At 41.8% G+C, this 22,259-nt stretch overlaps 1 protein-coding gene and 1 long non-coding RNA gene across 3 annotated transcripts in view; one reads left to right on the plus strand and one right to left on the minus strand.

The window, feature by feature from the left end:
• Positions 1–144: 144 nt before the first annotated feature.
• LOC116048676 lies at positions 145–14,980 on the minus strand. Its single transcript, XR_004104716.2, has 3 exons — positions 14,884–14,980; positions 2,109–2,111; positions 145–158 (listed from the first exon to the last, which is right to left on the minus strand). It is a non-coding gene; the product is annotated as an uncharacterized LOC116048676 (long non-coding RNA).
• Positions 14,981–19,858: 4,878 nt separating this feature from the next.
• Positions 19,859–22,259, plus strand: part of LOC116048675 (cholesteryl ester transfer protein, plasma) — a 28,821-nt gene continuing 26,420 nt past the window's right edge. Inside the window, exons 1-3 of one of the 2 annotated variants that reach the window (XM_031297872.2) lie at positions 19,859–20,247; positions 21,402–21,516; positions 21,600–21,731. In XM_031297872.2, the coding sequence (XP_031153732.1) occupies positions 20,100–20,247; positions 21,402–21,516; positions 21,600–21,731 (395 nt within the window). In that variant the 5' untranslated portion in view covers positions 19,859–20,099. The remainder of the gene's footprint in view (positions 20,248–21,401; positions 21,517–21,599; positions 21,732–22,259) is intronic. The other variant, XM_031297873.2, reaches the window with a different exon arrangement.

The raw sequence follows: 22,259 nt of genomic DNA on the forward strand, positions 1-22,259 counted from the left end.
TTTTTTAATCTTTGCAAAAATCTGTTAGTGGGATAGTATTGATGTATAATCTTAAAGCTTTAGTGTGTAACTTTTTGATATTAATGAACGTCCGTTACAATTAAGCCATTGCCAAATAAGTTGATGCAAAGCTAATTAAGACTATTAGCTCCACACAACTCTCTCTGTATTTCTCAGTATGGCTATGTTTAGAAACTGGTGTTGTCCGGTGACTTTCACGCAGAAAATCGAGTGAAGATAATGACCTCTGTTGGAGCCATTTCATTGGCAACCAGCGTGTGATGCTGGGGGTGGAAAAAGTTTATTTAAATGTGGCCTAATTGGTTCAGCTATGTTGCGCACAGCAAGGTCACAGTTTTTTGACCGTGGTTAGGTGTATTGTATTGTATTGTAAATTTGGTTAAGTGTATGATAACGTGGTAAGACTAAAAGAACTATCATTTTGTTTGATTATTTTTTTATTTAAAATAAACGGATTGTCATATCCAACTTTAAGTTTGGACTTTTGGACAACAAGTTATTGATTGGAAAGTGTTTGTTCAAAAACACGCATCTACACCGATGCCGCGTTAATTACCGACCAAACAAAGGAACAAATGTGCGGCAACATGAAGTAAAAAAAAAAAAACTGACTTCTATATGGATGATGGGGGGCCGATGTGTTCGTTGTCCATCACGGCCACGGAGCGTGCTGGCAAAAACGGAGAGACGCGAAACAGCGAAAGCGCTGGTGCAGCGGCCAACGCATTGGAGAGTGTGGCTGGCTGGACGCGGTGCGGTTGGACATCGGTGCCGGGCAGTGGACCACGCATTGGAGATCGTGGGCAGCTAGACGCGGTTGCGCGGCGGTGCAGACTGGAAACTCAGGTGCGGCAGGAGCAGATCTACAGGGGGTCAAGGGGGGGCAGCTGACCCCTCACTGTAGGGCCTTGCACACCCAGCTGCCCCCCTAACTTTGGTGTTCAAAAAACTGCTTGTAAAAACAAACTGCCACTATGTCCACAAACTTCTTAAAACATTGAAACAATTAATTTATATTAATTAATAATACATAATTATTGTAGATGTAATCTTAGCCCCCTGCCCCTCAAATACTTAGCTACGTCCCTGCATCAAACGTGCAGAGCGGCGGTCGCACAGTCTGGCTCGCACACAGCAGAGTCTGCTGCTGTGTGTTGGCCCTGCATCCCGGCAAAGACTGGAGCGACTGAGCTGCCCCCGAGCCTCTGAAGGTGAAGTCTAGCCTGGGAAAACCCTGACGAACTTCTGGCAAATTTGAGATTTGCTCTGCAAGTCAGTCTGGCCAAGAGCCCATTCAAGTCCATGTCCAATTTTTCCAAATCGAGGCACCAATAACAACCGTTGAGGCAGGCTTTACATGATGACAATAGCGCAGCGACGGTGAGCAGCTTTTTGTTTACATTCAACATGGCGGCTACCGAAGCAAAGCAACCATAGACTGTATATAAGAATGGACCAACAGATCCCGTTGCTCTGGACGGAGACCAGTGAAGGCCATTAGAAGCACTTTTCTGGTGATGGCTAGGGTTACTGCGCAGCCTCCAACTGAGAGAGACGACGTAAATGTGCCGTGAGCAACGTGTCTGAAAGTTGTAAGTCTTCTGGTAGCAGCTGTGCCAAGAGAAATCTCAATCATTCCCAATCTTGCAGAGACGGAGAGCGTAGGTATATGTAAGGAGATAACTAATTGTTGCTAACTAAAATGCTAGTTAACATTAGTAATTACACTTAAACAGCTAATGTGAGACGAAACTGCCTGTGAGCTTCTCCTGTACTATACGGTAATTCCTCTACTATGCGACAGTAAGTCGCGTGGTTATGACACAATTGTTAGCCTATTTTTACAAAAACGTCTGCTACGGAGCCATAACGTGAGATACAAGGTAATGGAGCCTTTTATACATTGTCGTGTTTCTTTAGAAATAAACAATGGACAAATAGAGTCTTTAAACACTTCAGATGTAAAGTTATTCGCTGTCAAAGTGGCACCAAAATGAATGGCAGTCAATGGAATGCTAACGGGAGGTGGTGGCTTTGTAGCATTAAAATGGCGCCATAGGAGGTTCGCGATCCGAGGAGAGGCTTACCCCCTTGACAGCAACCCGTTGATGCCGCTGTCGCTGCTACGTCACCCGGATCGTTGGTCTGATTGGTTGAAGGGCTAGCCAATTGCGCCCAGAGGCATTTGAGCGGCGTCCACTGATGACGCCCCTTTGGAAATGAGCTGCGAATGAACCTTGCCCAGACACATTCTCAGTTACAACTGAGAAGGGTCTGGTGTCAACCAGGCTAGGTGAAGTCAGTTTCCCCAGGCGAAGTTTAAACACACGTTTACTTTAAAGTTAAATTTGTAATAAATGTAATGTAGGCCTAGGCTAAAGGCATCGCTCCCTCATGACTTGTAAGAGCTTTCTGCCCTTTGATTAGTTTTGATTTTAGTAAAGACAAGAACAGCATAATACAAAATATTACAAACTGGCATGTTTGAATTCATAACGTTTACAGAGAGTCGTCGTATTGGTGGCGTTACGTTACAACACACTACACAGTGCTTGCTGAGACCGATCATTTGTATGTGATTAGTTAAGGAGTACTATAAAATCCACTTCCTCTCACATATCACGGCAATAAGGCTGCACAAATTAAACCAGGTGACATCCTTTACTGTGAAACTGGGAAAACAACAAATACAATGGGATTAAGAAGGCTAGTCTAAACATAACTGTTGTGTGCATGTAATACATCTCTTCTGATTTTATGTTTGTTAGGCTACTTATTAGCTAAAGGGCCCTACAGTGTAATGTAATACAAGGATGACCAGAGCTTTTCACATCTTGACTTTTGCAGGCCAGAGTAGCTGGAGAGATAGGTGAGGCGTAAAAGTGGGGATATTACGAGCCAACAACATTTGGAGTGGTGCACAGGAGGAAGAGAAGGAGGGAAATGAAGAAGGAGAAGGCAGTAAACTGGAGTGACCAGGCGGGTCAGAGCAAGAGAAGACCACAGAAGGAGATGCAGAAATAAGTGAAAGAGAAAAGGGAAAGGAAGAATTAACTGTGAGGGATGAAGAGGAGGCTGCAGATTCAGAGAGAGGGACAGAGGCAGAGAGTGATCAGGAGGAGGCAGATGAAGATGACAGGGTCAATCAGTGACATGACATGTTTTCAGTTTTTGGCTATTTCCATTTCGGTTGTATATGTTATAGGGTTAGATATGTAAAGATTTACATATATACATAGATTATCCAATGATGTTTTACTGTTTCTCTATCATAACATTTGTTTGACCTTTTGTTTGATCATAATTACTGATAAAATAAGACACATTCTGTTCTATTTTCTGTTCTATTTGTCTGTATCAGTAAATATGATTAAGCCATTTAATTCATTTTCAGCTAGAGAGTTCACTCTTCTCAAGACACTTTACAGATAGAGTAGGTCTAGACCACACTATAATTTACAAAGACCCAACAATTCCCCTAAGAGCAAGCATTTGGTGCAACAGTGGCGAAGAAAAACTTCCTTTTGGGCAGAAACCTCAGACAGACCCAGGCTCTTGGTGGGCAGCCATCTGCCGCTGCCGGTTGGGACACAGAGATGGATACAGATATACAGATATAGAGAATTATGATTCATAATAATTATAGCAGTTGGTATGATGAACGGTGGCAATTATAGTAACAATAAAGATAATGAAAATATGACTAGAAATAATAGTTGTAGCAGTTCAGGATGTAGCAGGATGTTGCAGGGCATAGTAGGGCATAGCAGTGCGTTTACATATGGGGGTTCCCATGCACCATCTTCCCCTGCCACCCTGCCAAGATCTCTCGCTACCCCTTTGCCATCCCATGTAAAATTTTCTAGATCCGCCACTGAGGTGCGGCGACGCAACATCGACAGCTGAGGACAGTTTCTTTGACCAAGGCCAAGTGATAAAGGTAAAACGTTTGAATGAAAGACGAGTGGTTAAACAAACGGTAACCTGGAGGACGATGAGGTTGATGTGGGTGCAGCTGCACCTGGCGCTGATTTTGAAGCGCAAGCTCAAGCTGACAATGAGGGTGTGGCCTCTGTCAAAAAGCGACCAGAAAAACTCACAACAAAGGCATTGCTTTATAAAATAGATGGCTTAGAGAAACTAAGAAAATCTACACTTAATAAAGCTGCCAACCTAAAAAAGACAATAAGAGGGTTGATGTGTGAATCTGGTTATGAAATGGGATTAAACCAAAACTTCAACAAATATTAAATGTTAATCAATGATGCAAAAGATGCACAAAATGCTCTGTTAGAGTTGTTACCTGTGGAAGAAAAGGAAAAACAGGACATTTGGTTCAAGGCAAAACTTTTGAGTGTCAATGAATTTTAGCAAAATTTGACAAAACGTTTGACAAATGCAAATGATGGAGCCGCTGGAAATGAGGATGTTGACATTGATGACAATGAAATAAAACCAATGGACAGTGTATCAAATGTTGGATCAAGAGTTTCGAGTCGATCAAACAAATCCTCAATTGAAATTGCACGGGCACAAGCCGAAGCCAGGAGAGCCGCGCTTCTGGCGCACGCAGCAACTATGAAACGGAAACATGCACTGGAGAAAGAGGCAAAGTCATTGCTCAAACAAGATGGAATGGAATCCTATGGTGAGAAACAAATGACAAAAGAAACAACTGTCATTTCGGATTCAATGTTCAAAGAGTCCAGGGTGGAAAATAAAACCTTACCCGTCACAAGAGCAAGGTTTGAAAATGTTGAACATGCAATTAATCAAAATTCCACAATACAAAATGAAATATCAAAATTGTTTGTTTTAACAAAGGGCAAGTCAACTACCACCAAGAGAGATACCAGTGTTTGAAGGTGATCCTTTACAGTTCAAAGTTTTCATGCAAGCCTTTAAACACTGTGTAGAAGAGAAAAGTGCTACTAAAGGGGACTGCATGTATTTTTTGGAGAGATACACTAGAGGGCGCCCACGGGACCTTGTACAAAGCTGTTTACACATGAGTCCTGAAAGAGGGTTTTGAAGCAGCCAAAGCTCTCCTACAAGACCACTTTGGCAATGAAACATAGATCACATCAGCTTATATTGAAAAAGTGCTCAACTGGCCTATTGTTAAGACTGAAAATGTGTCTTTCCTCCAGGATTACACCTTTTCTGATTTGCAGGACATGAGAGAACTTGACATGTCTGCAAACCTCAAAGTTGTCATTTCAAAACTTCCTTATAAACTGAGAGAACGATTCCGAAGCATTGCATGTGATATTCGTGAAAAACAAAAGAGCGAACCAAACTTCAGGACACGCTGTTGGATGCTGTCCTCCTCTCCTACTCTTTCTTCATTGCTTAACAAATCTATCTCTTTCTCTCCCAGTGTGTCTTTCTGCGTGAGCAGCACTGGTTGAAGTCTGAAAATATTGTAAACAAATTAATAACATAACTAATTACACTGGTCGGACTGTTCAGCTCTGTTTCAGACTGATACCTCTGGTTCAGGCTGGTCTTCATCCTCAACACATGCCTTTTTCAGTTGCGGAAAATACTTTTAAATACTCATCTGGATTGAAGCAGCAAAAATTCAGTGAAAGAGTAAAAAAAATACTAGGGCTGTCAATCGATTAAAAAAATTAATCTAATTAATTACATACTCTGTGATTAATTAATCAAAATTAATCGCATACATAATTAACGGTGCCTGAACCGATACTTTTTAAGAAAGTAAAAAAAGAAAAGACTTAAAAAAAAAGAAAAAACTTATTTCACTAGTAAATTGCTGTTGAACAACAAAAACAACCACCAGATGGGAAAAGGACAGTTACAATAGTTTACCAGTTTCATTGAACGCACCGTCTGTGTTGTTTTTTTCCGACGGCAGCTTGGCATCTGCAGATTGTTACATCCCGCTGTTGAGTCACAGTCCTCTACAGTAAAACACAGTCCAACTTTACACATTTTAACATTAGCTGTCAGCATTGTAACCGTGTTTAATCCAGCTACTAGCTAGCGGTAGGCTAATGTTAGCTGCTGTCGAGTATAGTGTTAACTAGCTAGCTGTAGGCTAACGTTAGCTGCTGTCGAGTATAGTGTTAACTAGCGTCATGTGCAGCAGTGTTTGTGTTACCTGTATCGTCTTGAGAGCATCAGAGAGAAGAGCGCAGACATATCAGTGGCACCAGATTTCGGCAGCCAGGGTTGGCAGGAAGAAGATTTTTACAAGTAAATGTTCCAGTTAATGATCCAGGCAGCACATTCTCGTCTCCCTCCTTCATTTTACAGTCCAATGGTGGCTAGAACGGCTCCGGGTCAAACGTCAATATGGAATGGATTAATCTGTGTTATTTTTTTTAACTCGTGATTTTTTCTCAGATTAATTAATCGAAATTAACACGTTATTTTGACAGCCCTAAAAAATACAAAACATTATTTATAATAAGTTTATTTGATTCACAGCTGCTACATATAGTGTTTTGACCTCGACAACCCAACTACATTTTACCGCAAACTTGCGACTAGTTAACTTTCTAAATGTTCCATTATCTTTATTGTGACTATTATTACCACTGTTCATCACATCCCCCAGTAGATCTGCCCCTCCCCCAAAGGGAGTTTTTCCTCGCCACTGTCGCATTAAATGCTTGCTCTTGGGGGAATTACCAAGGGGGTAAGCCTCTCCTCGGACCGCGAACCTCCTATGGCGCCATTTTAATGCTACAAAGCCATCACCCCCCATTAGCATTCCATTGACTGCCATTCATTTTGGCGCCACTTTGACAGCGAATAACTTTACATCTGAAGCGTTTAAAGACTCTATTTGTCCATTGTTTATTTCTAAAGAAACACGACAATGTATAAAAGGCTCCATTACCTTGTACCTCACGTTATGGCTCCGTAGCAGACGTTTTTGTAAAAATATGCTAACGATTGTGTCATAACCACGCGACTTACTGTCGCATAGTAGAGGAATTACCGTATAGTACAGGAGAAGCGCGCAGGCAGTTTCGTCTCACATTAGCTGTTTAAGTGTAATTACTAATGTTAACTAGCATTTTAGTTAGCAATAATTAGCCTGTGCCTATGTTATCTCCTTACATATACCTACGCTCTCCGTCTCTGCAAGATTGGGAATGATTGAGATTTCTCTTGGCACAGCTACCAGAAGACTTACAACTTTCAGACAGGTTGCTCACGTCACATTTGCGTCGTCTCTCTCAGTTGGAGGCTGCGCAGTAACGCTCAGCGCTCACCGGAAAAGTGCTTCTAACGGCCTTCACTGGTCTCCGTCCAGAGCAACGGGATCTGTTGGTCCATTCTTATATACAGTCTATGGGAATTACTAGAATTGTTGGGGCTTTGTAAACTATAGAGCATGGTCTAGACCTACTCTTTCTGTAAAGTGTCTCGAGATAACTCCTGTTATGATTTGATATAATAAATAAAATTGAATTGAATTGAATTAGTCCCCTTTTTGATTTCCGATCTATAGGCCTATGCCTTTTTAAACAGTTCTATCACACTTGCATTTGCCTCTGTTACATTTTTTACTTTCTTGTTGACATAATGTCTGTAATTATCTAAAGAAGTCTTGTTTCTCTAGCAGGTATTTCTCTTTGAGCGTTTCAAAACTTTCATTATAATGCATAAGGCTGTTATTCCTTTCGCTGTTCAGTTCTTAAATATAGTATTCATTTTATTTGGCATAAAATTGGAATCATATGCACACCATTTGAGAGAGATTAGATCTTCCATTTTATATTCCTTGATAATGTTTTTCCATAAGTTCAGGGTCTGGAGTTGGATGTGGAAGATGGCGCGACATACACACGAGCCGCCCCGCACCGCAGCCTGTTGCCGACAACGGAGGACGGCGGTGGGACTGGCGTTCAGTGCTGGGGCCGAGGCTGGCGTACACAGTGGCTGTGGACTAACGGTATCTGGGCTACTGTACCGAGTTTGACTTGAGGACTCTGTATGTAAGTTTTGGAGCCAAGCTTTGAAGGAACATTTAACCAGACTGTAAGAAATGATGAATGCTGGCTTATCAGTTTATAGTCTATGTTTTGTGTACATTTAACTGGGCTGAAAAGAGCATGACAAACGCTGAGGACACTGTATGTAAGTTTCGGAGCCAAGCTTTAAAGGAACACTTAACCAGATTGAAAGTACATGACAAATACTGGCTGGTCAGTTTACAGTCTATGTTTGTTAACATTTAGTCAGACTGAAAGAACATGAGGGATGTTGTCTGTTCAGCTTATAGTCTGTTTGTTACTTCAACTAGATTGGTGTGTTTGTTACATAGCTTATTTCAGAAATTGATTTTCACATAGCATATTTAACTTAATAGCTGGTTGAGACCTAGTTCTAAGGTTTTTCTGACATCGTTCATGTTTAACATAAGAGTTCACTAGACCTGTTTCAATTAACCTGTGACTTTATAGAGAAGACACACCAGCCCGATAATCGGGCGTCGGGCCGTCTGGCGAGGTCCGTGACTCGAGTCTGTTCGGTGTGTTCCGTGCCGTCGGCCGTCCGAGGAGCCGTCGACATTCATTTGGGCCGACCCGACATGTTCAGTCGGGGACAGGGCAGTCGGGACTCACCTGGAAATGGGGAGCGGATGAGCCTCTCAAAATCTGACGAAAATCTTTTAAACTGACCTTTGTCAATCTGAAATGAAGACAGATTCAGCAACTGCATGGCCTATTTCTCGCTTAAAATGTTTTCAGAAACACGTTTTGGTGAACTATTTTAGTACAATATGAGATCGTATTCTGAACAAGCCGTCATGGCAGTCTGGCTGTGAATTTCTGGAGAAAAAAGAACCACGTGACGCGTTCATCCAATCAGCTGCCGGTCTTCATTTTCTGGTAAATAATCAGACTGTTAATGGAAACAATACAGAGCAGCGGCCCCTGCTGCAATGGAGACGTATTACGTTTCGCGCACGCGCAGAGCGTACGCTCAAGTTGGCGTCACCTCAGTGTGTTCTGAGGCATTTTTTGGACCTCGGGACCCGACTGATCAGTCCGACTGGCTTTTCTGCCGACGGTCGGCCCGTCTGGTTGGTGTGTCAGGGCCTTAAGACAGGAGGTGCAGTTTTGAGCTGGAGTTTTGCGCGAGGTGCGTTTGATGTGGTCACATATCTTACAGATAGGGGAGGGGGGTCTGTGGTCTCAGAGGGTTAGGAATTTATTTTTTATGTGGATGGACCCCTTATCTACAGTCCCATGGAGAGAAATAGAGCAAAACCTCACTGGTGTGTGTACAAAAAAGTGTATGCTAGCTTATGGCCTTATTATCACCAACACATTGACCAACTTTAAACAGGTGGAGGAGCAACCATGCTACACCAATAAGTGGCATTTGAACACCCCAAATTGGCACAATACACACTTAATGTCTGGTAACAAACCCTTTGCTTGTAAGAGTGGAGCGACAGTATTTATACTTTAGACCAACTATTCAATGAGAAAGGTATGTTGAGTTTTGAAGACCTGAGAGCTAGTTTTGAGGTCCCCAGGACATCCTTCTTCTTGTACCTTCGCTTAAGATCAGCCCTAAAATGTTATGGAGTGCCATGGGGAAACAATTTTGACGCGCACCCAGTCATTAAATGGTTTGTTGATTTTCCTGTGAGAGGATTAGTGTCCAAGATCTATACGAAACTGATGCAAGTATCCATAGGAGAACTCAATAGCAAGGAAATGGGAGCGAGAGCTGAGCCCTGAGGGGAACATAATTAATTGGGAGACAGTTTGGGGCAACATTTTCCACTGTTCGAAGAACCCAAATCACCAGTATATTCACTTCAACATATGTCATAAGACATATTGGACTCCTCAGAAGAGATACATCTCTAAAGTCATTCCCATTCCCTATTGCACGTTCTGTCAACCTGAATAAACTGGCGCACGCAAACTGAAACTTTCCAGAATCAGAATCAGAAAGGGCTTTATTGCCAAGTACGTTGCACATACGAGGAATTTGTCATGGTGTTGTTGGAGCATGTCACACATACAAATATAAGAAGGATAAAAAGATATAAACAATACAAGTATAAACATATACACACAGTACGTATTAATAACGATAAAATAAATTTAAATAAATAGTAAAATAAGTTAAACAGTAGTGAAAAGGGACGCTACAGCAGAGTAGGTACAGTGGCATGAGGAGCCAGAGGTGGGGTGTGGAGAGAGACAGGATGGATTCCGAGCCTTGTTTAGAAGGCTAGTGGCGGAGGGGAAAAAACTGTTTATGTGGCGTGAGGTTTTGGTCCTGATGGACCTCATCCTCCTGCCAGAGGGGAGTGGCTCAAAGAGCTTGTGTCCGGGGTGGGAGGGGTCAGCCACAATCTTTCCAGCACGCTTCAGAGTCCTGGTGGCGTATAGGTCCTGGAGCGGCGGCAGATTGCAGCCAATCACCTTCTCAGCTGACCGAATGACACGCTGCAGCCTGCCCTTGTCCTTGGCAGTGGCAGCAGCGTACCAGATGGTGATGGAGGATGTGAGGATGGACTCAATGATGGCTGTGTAGAAGTGCACCATCATTGTCTTTGGCAGGTTGAATTTCTTCAGCTGCCGCAGGAAGTACATCCTCTGTTGTGCTTTCTTGACGAGGGAGCTGATGTTCAGCTCCCACTTGAGGTCCTGGGAGATGATAGTTCCCAGGAAGCGGAAAGACTCCACAGTGTCGATTGTGGAGCCACAGAGGGTGATGGGGGCAGGTGGGTCTGGGTTCTTTCTGAAGTCCACAACCATCTCCACTGTCTTGAGAGCGTTGAGCTCTAGGTTGTTTTGCCTGCACCAGGTCACCAGGTGGTCAGCCTCCCACCTGTAGGCGGACTCGTCTCCATCAGAGATGAGTCCGATGAGGGAGGTGTCATCTGCAAACTTCAGAAGCTTGACGGACTGGTGACCGGAGGTGCAGCTGTTGGTGTACAGGGAGAAGAGCAGAGGAGAAAGAACGCAGCCCTGGGGGGATCCGGTGCTGATGGTCTGTGAGTCGGAGACGTGTTTCCCCAGCTTCACATGCTGCTTCCTGTCAGACAGGAAGTCAGTGATCCACCTGCAGGTGGAGTCAGGCACACCAAGCTGGGAGAGTTTCTCCTGAAGCACAGCCGGGATGATGGTATTGAAGGCAGAGCTGAAGTCCACAAACAGGATCCTGGCGTAGGTTCCTGCGGAGTCCAGGTGCCGGAGTGGAGGGCCAGGTTGACTGCATCATCTACAGACCTATTGGCTCTGTAGGCAAACTGCAGGGGGTCCAGGAGGGGGTCGGTGATGGCTTTGAAGTGTGAAAGTACAAGGCGCTCAAAGGACTTCATAACCACAGAGGTCAGGGCGACGGGTCTGAAGTCATTAAGTCCTGTGGTCCTTGGCTTCTTGGGGACAGGGATTATGGTTGAGGTCTTGAAGCAGGCTGGCACGTGACATGTCTCCAGTGAGTGTTAAAAATGTCTGTGAACACTGGAGACAGCTGGTCAGCGCAGTGCTTCAAGCTGGATGGGGAGACAGCATCCGGTCCAGCAGCTTTCCTGGGATTCTGTCTCCTAAAGAGACTGTTGACGTCCCTCTCGTGAATGGAGAGAGTAGTCACTGAGGTGGGAGGGGGGGTGGAGGGGACCTTTAAGGAGGGCATTGGTGGGGGGGCCCAGGACCCTGCTGAGGTGGGCGAGGTGGAGGTGATGCACAGTGGCTGTAGCTGTAGGGAGGTGTCGTGGGGGATGGTGTCAGGACTGTCCTTTTGTCTTTCAAATCGACAGTAACTCGTTCAGGTCGTTGGCTAGGTGTTGGTCATTGAAGGAGTGGGGGGTTTTAGGCTTGAAGTTGGTGATCTGCCTAAGTCCTTTCCAGACAGTCGCAGAGTCATTAGCTGAGAACTGGCGTTGGAGCTTCTCAGAGTACCGATGTTTAGCCTCCTTCACTGCCTTGCTAAATTTGTACTTTGGCTCTTTAAATCTGTCTTTGTCCCCACTCCTGAACGAGTCTTCCTTAGCCAGCCTTAACCTTCTGAGTTTGGCTGTGAACCAGGGTTTGTCATTGTTGAAACTCACCCTGGTGCTTGATGGAACACAGCAGTCCTCACAGAAGCTGAAGTATGACGTCACAGCCTCTGTGTACTCATCCAGACTGTTGGTAGCAGTCCTGAATACATCCCAGTCAGTACAATCCAAACACGACTGGAGATCCTCCACAGCCTCACTGGTCCACTTCCTTGATGTCCTCGCTACAGGTTTGCAGAGCTTTAGTTTCTGCCTGTAGGTGGGGATCAGGTGGACCATGACGTGGTCAGAGTGTCCCAGTGCAGCACGGGGGACGGCGTGATAAGCATCCCTGACTGTGGTGTAACAGTGATCCAGAATGTTCTCCTCTCTGGTCGGGCATTTAATATGTTGTCCTGCACATGGTCTGGGAATGTGAACAGGTGCATGAGTTCTGGAATAAAACAACATCAATAATATCTGATGTGATAAGATGTCGTATTCCTACTGACCAGATTGTTTTGTTCCTTAATGACGACTCTAAATTACACCTGCTTGGGAGACAGAAGAAAATTTGGCTAGCCGGCTCAACTGCAACCAAGAAAATGATAGCCCAACGCTGGCTCCCCATTCGCTTTGTATAAAACAGTGGTTGGCGTATTGGACATAGTTATGTTTGAGCTCTCTACAGCAAGGATTAACGAAGCCAAATCATCGACTATCGACCTATGGAAAAACACAGCAGCACAAATATCAGACCTAATGACCTCAGCGCCACAAGAAATAGAGGAGAGTGACTAGGCAAGGTGTGATTATTGTTTTTTTCCTTGAGACCGCAGAGGGTGGGGGGTGGGAGAGAGTTTTTGTTCTTGTTCAATTTGTGTTCATCTGTTGAAAAAAACCAAAAAAAAATTGATCTTAAAAAAAAAAAAAACTGGTCAAAAATGACGTTTGAATGTTCCTTCTAAAAAACACAGGTTCGAACGATTGGAATAACTATTTTTGCATATTATGTCCATAAGATGGCAAACGTACAACAAGATATACATAAACGTTCCTTGTGTAGGTAGATTTATTCAAACAATAATGTGTCTTTTAAAAGATCTATACATACCTGCGCCCTCTGCAACGCTAATTCCTATTAGGCATAGCAATAGCAATCAAGCTTAGCTTTCGAGCCAGCTGGCCAGCCTCTAAATTAGTTAAATGTAACAACTTAATGTTTAATTCACACTCTTTTTGTCACATCGCACATTGCTATTGCCAGATGAGTGAAAATTTTGTTTGGCTAATTTTCGGAAACCAGTTTATGATGAAGGCATGTTGGGTGGCTGAAATTAGCAAGCTAACGCTAGCTAACGAGCCAGCAGCCGGCTGTTCGGTCCCTCTGCTCCCACTGTAGGGAGACTTCTTTGCAGAGAGAACGAATGACAGACCGTGAGAGGGACCGGTCCAGGTTAGCCATATCCCGGTGTCCGCTGTCTTCCCGGCAGGGAGTGAAGTAGAGGGACTGTACTTTGGGACAGATTTGGGTCTGACAAAGCACAAGCTGTTCTTTTTTTATTATGCAGCTGCTTCACTTACCATGCCTGTATTTTAGCACAAGAGCAAGCATGCGACTATTTAAACTGAGTCTCGATAAGCGACCCAAGAATTTGGTTTCATGACGTTATCTGGCAATTTAATCCAACGCTCTGTTCTTAAATCTAATGTATTGAAAGCTATTTTCATGTCTTTATAGATAGCTATAGTAACATATGCTGCACACAGGGGATACTGATTATGTTTCTAAAAAGCAAAACATTAGCTAAACTATGCTAATAAATAAGTCATGCTTAAATCATTTCCTAAATTCTTCATGTGTTAGCCCAGGTTGCACATTATCCTACACATGTAAGAAAAGGAAGGGTAATGAGTAATGTGATCTCTACCCAATGGTCCGCTTCAAGAATAACTGCTGTAACTGATTCGTTAAATAGATCCACTGTATGCTTACAGAACAAGAGTAGAGAAGCAGTAAAACGCCATCATTAAATGCCATTATTAAAAATAAACTATTGTGCCTATGCCTGCAGTTAGTGATATATTCTGTAAAATCACTTGTCAGCTGAACAAAGGATTAGAGATAGACTACAAGCTGCATGTCCCTATAGGTCAGGTAGAAGGAATGAACGTTACTAAAGGTTGACCGAAACCATGGTGACATGACGAAATGGGTTGATGCATCTATATTCTATTCAAAGCGCATCTAATGCAACTACAGGACAAAGTCCTCACACCACATGTCCACATGGACAACCCCCGTTAACAAGGCATTAAACTACTCTGTTATGGACTGATGAGTATATGATATATATATATGTATATGGTATATGATGTGTGATAAATAGAAACCTTGGGAAAGTTTCATTTACAGGTGTCAAATCTAAGGTGAGTGAATTTGTACTAATCAAATCTCTGGACAAGCTGTCCAAGATGGAAAGGTTCATACCAGATGCTGCTGCCAACAAAGGCAACCTTTAAGGTTGAGGGGAAAGCAGAATAGGTCGATACTTCAAGATGCAGGCCAGCTCCCCCAACTACCAACTAGGATATGAAAGCGATGGTGAATGAGAGGATGGCTCTTCCTCTTCGTCTTTCTGCTCAATGGGTTTGAGCACACGACTGTTGAGGCAGGCGTGCCAAATATTCGAAGCGGCCCGGGATTTCCAGGCACTTTAGGGTTTCAAGAGTTTTCGGTTGTTCCAGGAAACGAGAACTTTTATTTGCATGACAAAGGCTGTGTCACTGACGGAACGCCAGACATGGAAAAACGTTCTTTGCAGAATCTTTTCGCATCACAAAAGAACGACAAGCACTATATTATACAACACAGTCTCATGGCCGTTTGTGAAATGGTCACATAATTTAATCTATTCGATTCGTGTACACAAATGTTTATGGTCAGCACGTTTTTTTTTTCGTGATGGTAAGCACGTTTTTTATAATACCAACAACTGTATAGCTGTATACAGCGGGACGGGTTGGGTTTAGGAAAAGAAGAATGGGACGGTTGGGTTTAGGAAAACAATAACGGGACGCGGGACAACAACAGCATGGTTGGGTTTAGGATAAGAAGAACGGGACGGTTGGGTTTAGTAAAAGAAGAAAGCGGTAGTTGGGTTTAGGGTTAACCCTAACCCTAACCCGGCACACGATCCCCAGTCTCCTGGGTGAAAGTCCTGTGTTGTTTGACCCATCCACCACCCCAACCAACCTCCCTATGCAGATTTTCGGGCTTACATACTACTTGCTACCGTAGTCGCTCTTAATGCTACGTCATCTTCTCATTGAGAATCATGCTGACCATCACGAAAAAAACGTGTTTGTGTACACAAATCAAATAGATTAAATTACGTGACCATTTCATGAACTGCCGTGAGACTGGGTTGTACTATACTATATTTAAAAAATTATTAATTAACATAATCAATTAACATCTATATCCCCAGAAGTTCTGGGAGATACAGAGATACAAAGTTGCCCTTCAAGTGGCAAAATCCTACTTGACCACAATGTGGCAAACTATGTGGTATAATTTCAAGAATATATTATATTGCGTTTGATCGCAGCTTTTAACTTTTAACTGTCCACATTGCCTTGAATTCCGTAATCGCTGATACTATGTTTTTGTTTGTCCATCAATGAGAACTGCTTATTGGTGGATGTTGTAGAATGAAGTGTGTGAGACTTGCAATAATGGATGCAATAAATGTTCTTAACTGTAAAGGTCCTTAATGTGTTGATTTGTTGATTGATTTTGATGTAAAGAGTGCAACCATTGTTTGTTGACCCCATATTTAAATGCATGAACTGGCTGAAGATTGGGTTAGGGTTTTGTAATTGTAATTTCCCTCGCGGGATTAATATAGTATGTAAAAAAAAAAGAAAATATAATTTTAACATAAGGCACACATGTCCAATCCAACCAGTGCATTGTGAGCTATTTCACTGGATAAGTGAAAACTTTAATCTCAATCTCAATGATAAGACAAGTGATCACCCTGTCCTGTCAATACACATAAATGTATTTACTTATCTGCAATAACCTAATAGCATGTTGTAACTACTAAACAATGTTTGTAAGTCCACCAGTGCTCACACTAGAAGGTGCTCGAGTTTATGCACACGCACAGAGACTCTTTAAGTCCTCTAGATCATTTACCCCCTCTGTTGTTATCTACAGTCTGTCTTTATTCCCCCCCTTTCCTCCCACATATTTTAAGTTCAGGCCAAACCAAAATCATTCATTTGGTAGGTTTGGAGGAGAACAAAGAGACTCGTTAGATTTCAAGGGAATCATCATTAGGGAATGAATAGTTCACATTACAGTTAGCTTCTGTACATGTATCTTGTGCACTGTGTGCCAGCACTCTTTTTTCTTTATTGACCCACACTAAAATAAGATACACAATTCTGAAAATCTTTTACCAATGCACCTCAAGGTCAAGGTCAAAGTAACTTTATTGTCCCCGAGGGGCAATTATTTGTACAGCCAGCAGACACACATAAAGACAAGACAAACAGCAATACAGCAAAACATGAAATACAGTATCTAAACCACAATAGTAAAAAAATGCATACATTTAAAACAGTTCTGGCAAATTGTTTAAAATGGAAATAGAAGTCGGGATAAGAGTTTCTGAGTCTATTTGACCTGCATCTGGGCATGGAGTACCTATGGCCTGAGGGAAGTAACTTAAACTGGCAGGACAAGGGGTCTCTCAAACACTATCAGTCATAAACATTGTTACTTTCATTGAACTGTCCCTGTATTTTCATCTTACAGCGCAGGTACCATGCAATGTTAATACTGTAGAACAGCACTGACAGAGAAAGAAGACAATAATTATTAGTTTGCATCAGAAAGAGGAAAAATTCCCCTTCATGCCTTTTATCTTTTTCTGTTTCCCCTCTTTTTATACTCATCTTCCGTCTGCATTTTTATAGTGACATTAGTTACTTTTCCACTGGCATCCATGTTTCAGTGTATTCTGTCTTATTATTTTGCTATCTGAAAGCTACCTTTTCCAAAGACCTCCTTGAATGAAAATCAAGTTTTTAGCCATGTGTTTCTAAATGCCATAAGACATATCATGAGGGAAATAAGCAGTCAAGCCACGGCTAAGCATTTCCACGGTGGAACTGCAGTTTACCAATGACCAGATTCAGACAGCCAGGGTTTCATACCAAAGTAACCAATCCCGTCAACTTGCAGCTTGGGCTTTCCATATAATTAGAGTATGCAAGTCTGGGGCTGCATCTTCATGGCCCTTATTTGATAGCTCCTCAACTTCTCGGTCCTCGGCTGAACCAGAAGTTGTTCCGTCCCTCCTTGGTCAAGGCCGTCTCAAAGCTCTTATTTCTGATCATCGAGGAGCTATAGGCGAGGATACACAAGTGCAGCCTTCCCGGAAGCTGTGCAGCTGAAGGAGTTGCTAACTCCACCCATACGGCTGACAAATTCATGTGACGCTTCCGAGGAAAGGACTTCTCATCCCTCTAAAAACACATTTGCTCGTTGCCTCTCTCCTCCCATGATTTCCTTGCGTCTCTCCCGTGCCTCCTTGCTGTGAGGGACTAAGACGCGAGGAAGGGAGGCAAGTGGAGGACTCAAGGTTGCAATTTAAGGGCTATGAGATGCATGGGTCTGACTGAGGCTGTGACTGATGTTTCCTCAAAAGGAAAATAGATCAGATGCCGAAACTCCCTGCAGATCACGATAGTTTCCTCTAAGAGAAAATATACTAGACCCTGAAACTGCAAGTCTCGAGCTGGCCGCAGAGCTCCTCACCTCCATCTTTGTGTGTGCTGCTCTTTTACCATCAACCTATCTTGATGTGCACTGCTATTTTACCGGTCAACCTAGCAAGCAGAAGTGATGGGCGGGGCAAGGCCAAGATCCAAAATTTCTCAATGAGGGAGAAAGAGTAGTGCAACCAGCTCCTTATCAGAGTTTTTTTTTTTTTTACTTTTTATGTGGGGAAATCATGTTTAAGAAAATATTAATCATAGATTATTTTTACATACTTTGTCTAGAGAAGAACTTTAATAATTTCTATTGCTTCAGTGATCCATTGCTTCTGAGTTGGTGTATTTGAAGCAATCCAGTTTTTCATGATTACCGTCTTTGTGACCATAAAAAGGAAGATTGTTTCGTTGAGTTTTTTCATATCTTATTCTAAGAACTATCATCCTCTTATCTGTGGAGGTCCCTGATCCATTCCATTGCACAAGTCTTAAATTGGTGTTGGTGCTTTCATTTAATACTGTAAAACATGTTTAACTATATACTGTGTTTATTGAACAAGTTGTGGTTAAAAAGTATGTTTTCGCAAAGTATGTGTCTGTGTCAATGTCCAGTTTGTCCATGGGAATATTCGATTTAATAGAATGCTGTAATTTATTTTGATTATTTACTTTTTGGGATATTATGTTCATTGATGAATTCATTAAAGGTTTTAAAACATTTTTTAGTATGCAATAAAGCTTAGTGATTCAGTGCCTTCCATTTATTCTATTTTATCATATTTTTGTTTACTGTTATGTTGATTTATTGAGGTAGCTGTGTTAATTCCAAGGATCTTTGTACATCATTTTAAGATGTTTGGAGTTTTCCTTCGGAAGTGTTTTCATAAAATATATAGACATTTGTGTCAATGTTTAAGCATTGTAATGTATTTTCTTCAATGTTTCCAATTTTTGCTTACAGAGGGATGAAATAACTAACTTGCTTACAACCATAGATAATTGCGAAAGAGCCATCACAGTGGAAGCGGAGTAGGTTAGAAGTGTTATAGAGAGAACAGATTTCTATTCATCACTCAAACATGCCTATTTATTTAATGTTAGCTTTTATTTATATATTTTATATCTTAACTTTTACTTATATTTTCAGCTTATTTTAATTGATATTATCTTATGTTATTATATATAGTATATGTAATTCTAGATTAACTTACATTTAATGTAATATTAGATTTATTAATATTTATTTAAATTGTTCCAGTACTATCGTACATGTATTTTATCACTTTTAGCGCAACCCTGGGCTGTCACAAAGTAATCTCATTGTGCTACACAATTACATTAAACTGCTTGAACTTAAATCGCTAGCATATAGGATAAGTTTATACTGTGAGGATTTTTTTTTAAAGATTATTTTTTGGGCTTTTCCACCTTTAATGTTTGACAGGACAGCTAGTTGAGAAAGGGGAAGACATGCAGGAAATCGTCACAGATCGGATTCGAACCCTGGACCTTTGTGTCATGGCATAAACCTCTCAATACATGTGCGCCTGCTCTACCCACTGAGCCAACCCGGCCACAGTATTTCTGGTAATTTTAAAGGCATTATTGCAGGTAGTGATAACCCTTGCCCTACATTTTCATAAATCCAACAGCCTGGAGTGCTAGAAATCTACCAACTGACGTGAAACGTTTCTACATGCAGCATCTGTTCAGTGCTGTTGTATATTCCTGTCCTCCACTTGCTTTTATTAATATACTGTGCTAGTTTCCTTAAAGCAATCCACACATTGAAAACCCTGGATATGTCCCTGTTTTAACATCAAATGTCTGTACTCAGTGATGATGATTGATTAATGAATAGTTAAAAGCTTGTTTGTGTATCTACCTAAGGTTTTGTAGCACTTGCATCATAGAAAAGGTTGTACTTTGACCAGTTCACATTAAGTGGACCTAAAATCTGAGTCAGTGTTTGTCTACCAATTGTCACAAAAGTCACACAAGTTGTCAATCTCTGATTGGACAAAGGACAGGGTTTCCCTAGATAGTTGCAGTACATAGAGTCCTCCCTGACAGTGGAGAGAACAAGATTAGTAACCACGGAAAGTCCAAAAACGCTGGCTGAAATTTCGAAAATTATAATTACAAATGCATAGGAGCAGAGCAGCTACAGTACATGGGATTTGGAGTCTAAAAGGGAAACCTCAATAAGAAATATTACACTTACAAACATAAACTGCAACCAGTCCACAGGGTAAAAACGTCAACCAACTCACAGAGGTGAAGTATCAGTAAGTCCAAAATGCCTCAAGATGTTTTCTCACCGCTACTGATCCTACTGCTGTTCCTATCTGTGTTTGGGGCATCCCACGCCTGCCTGCAGGACCCTACTTCAGCCTACAGATTCACCGGAGCTGTATGTCGCCTCACCTACCCTGCAGCTCTTGTATGTGAGTGGGATTGTGACCCTGTTTTGCTATTTACCTCCAAAGACTTGCTTCATTCAACTATTTAATCAGACTACGTTTACACGTGGTCGGCTATTTTCATAAACGGACATTTAGAACCTCTATGTTTTCAGAAAAGTGTTCGTTTACATGTACCCGTGTATATATACTGTAAATGCTGTCAAGAGCATGCCACACCTGTAGGTGGCAGTGTAACGAGAAGCTCAAGCCCACGTTAGCCAATCAGAATCCCGAAAATAGCAACAACAGCAACGACTCATTTCCTCTTTCTCGGCTGCCTAAACCTCCGTTTGTCTCAGTTTACATGCAAACGTGCAAACAAAGTTTTCCAAAATCTCCACTTTGGCCAGAGTTTTTAGAAATAATCGTTTTCTGTGATAAAAACAGGGTTTTCGTGTAAATGAGAGGCCAAACCGCAGGAAAATATCTGCGTCTTCCCTTTGTGTAAACGGGGCTTCAATTTGATTTAAAGCTATATTGCGCAACTATTTCATATTAACATCTGTTACATTCAAGCCATTGCCAAATGAGTTGACACAATGCTAATTAAGTCTATCAGCTCCACAAAATTGTCTTTGTTTTTCTCAGTATGGCTCCATGTTTTTTTAATCCTCTGTGTCCTCCTTGATTTGACAGGATAAACGACTATACCTGTCACAGAATTATACTCAGTAACAGAAATACAGCATTTGTTTCTGCCACACAGCATAGTTTTTTCCTTCATTGCATGCCGTTTTGCAACACGGTAATCCAATAGAGACCTTATTTATTAATTTATTTAATCCAGTTTACTACGATAAGCTAAATTCTATATGTTAAGAACAGTGGCTCATGGATCTTTGTAATGCTTATCAGTTCAATTTTCTAAATAAAATTAAAAATAGAAAATTATAAACGGTAACAATTTCAGTATTATTTTATGCCAAAGTTACTGTGTTTATTATTGTGATGTACTAATACATATTGTATAATGAGGAAGTACAAACCCTGCAGGTTACTTATTTAATTTTAGCTTCTTATATGTATATGGAAGTAATGATGAATACCCAGTTGCTTAGGTGTGTGATTTCCCATCTGTCTGCCATGTATCTGTGCATGTCTTTGACCATATGTCTGGGTTTGTGTGCTACTGGCAGTGAATGAGAAAACCACTAAAGTGATTGAGGCAGCGTTTCAACATGCCAGATACCCCAGTATGAAGGGAGAGAAATCCCTGAGGTTTATAGGCAGAGTCATGTATGGCCTGGACAAGTAAGTGGACACACACAACCATACACAGACTCACACACAAAATGTCATAAAATAATGTAATATTTCTCCATTGACCCACCCAGTTTGGAGATTCACAACCTGTCGATTGGTCGGAGCGCATTTCAACTACGTCCAGGTGAAGGAATTGCTTTGGAAATAAGCAATGTGTCCGCAGTCTTCAGAGGGAACATCCAGTATGGATACGGCAGCTGGCTGTGAGTCAAAGTGTATGTGATCAGCAACAAAATATACTCTGGGCTTATTTCTGCGCTTATTTCTCCTTTGTCAGAGAAAAACAAAATAATCAAAAAATAAGATATACTATTTTACACCAAATAAACTGTAATCTGGATCAACAACAATTCATATACCACATAATCGCCGGAACATCCCTCGTTGCCGGATCTTCCGCTGGGTGTCCCTCGCCTTGCAAAACTCCATTGGTTTTCAGGAAATATCAACAAACAAGCAAATCAAGCTAGCAAGCTATTTGCTGAAAATGGCAAGTTTTAAAGAAAATTTGGATCATGCAACAAGTCAGGCCTGCTTGGTTCTTTCCGGGTATGATTGTAAAGATTTACAAAAAAATATGTTTCTCTAATTGGGATGTTATGGGACCGATTGACAGGGTTTTGCTATGGACAAAATACACAAGGTAATACACTGGTAAGAGCAATTGACGTTTAACAATGTATCCAGCTAATTCAAATAGCTCACATTACTGTATTGTGTAAACAGTTAGC

The sequence above is a fragment of the Sander lucioperca genome, chromosome 7 (assembly GCF_008315115.2).
Source record: "Sander lucioperca isolate FBNREF2018 chromosome 7, SLUC_FBN_1.2, whole genome shotgun sequence".
In the NCBI taxonomy this organism is placed as follows: Eukaryota; Metazoa; Chordata; class Actinopteri; order Perciformes; family Percidae; genus Sander; species Sander lucioperca.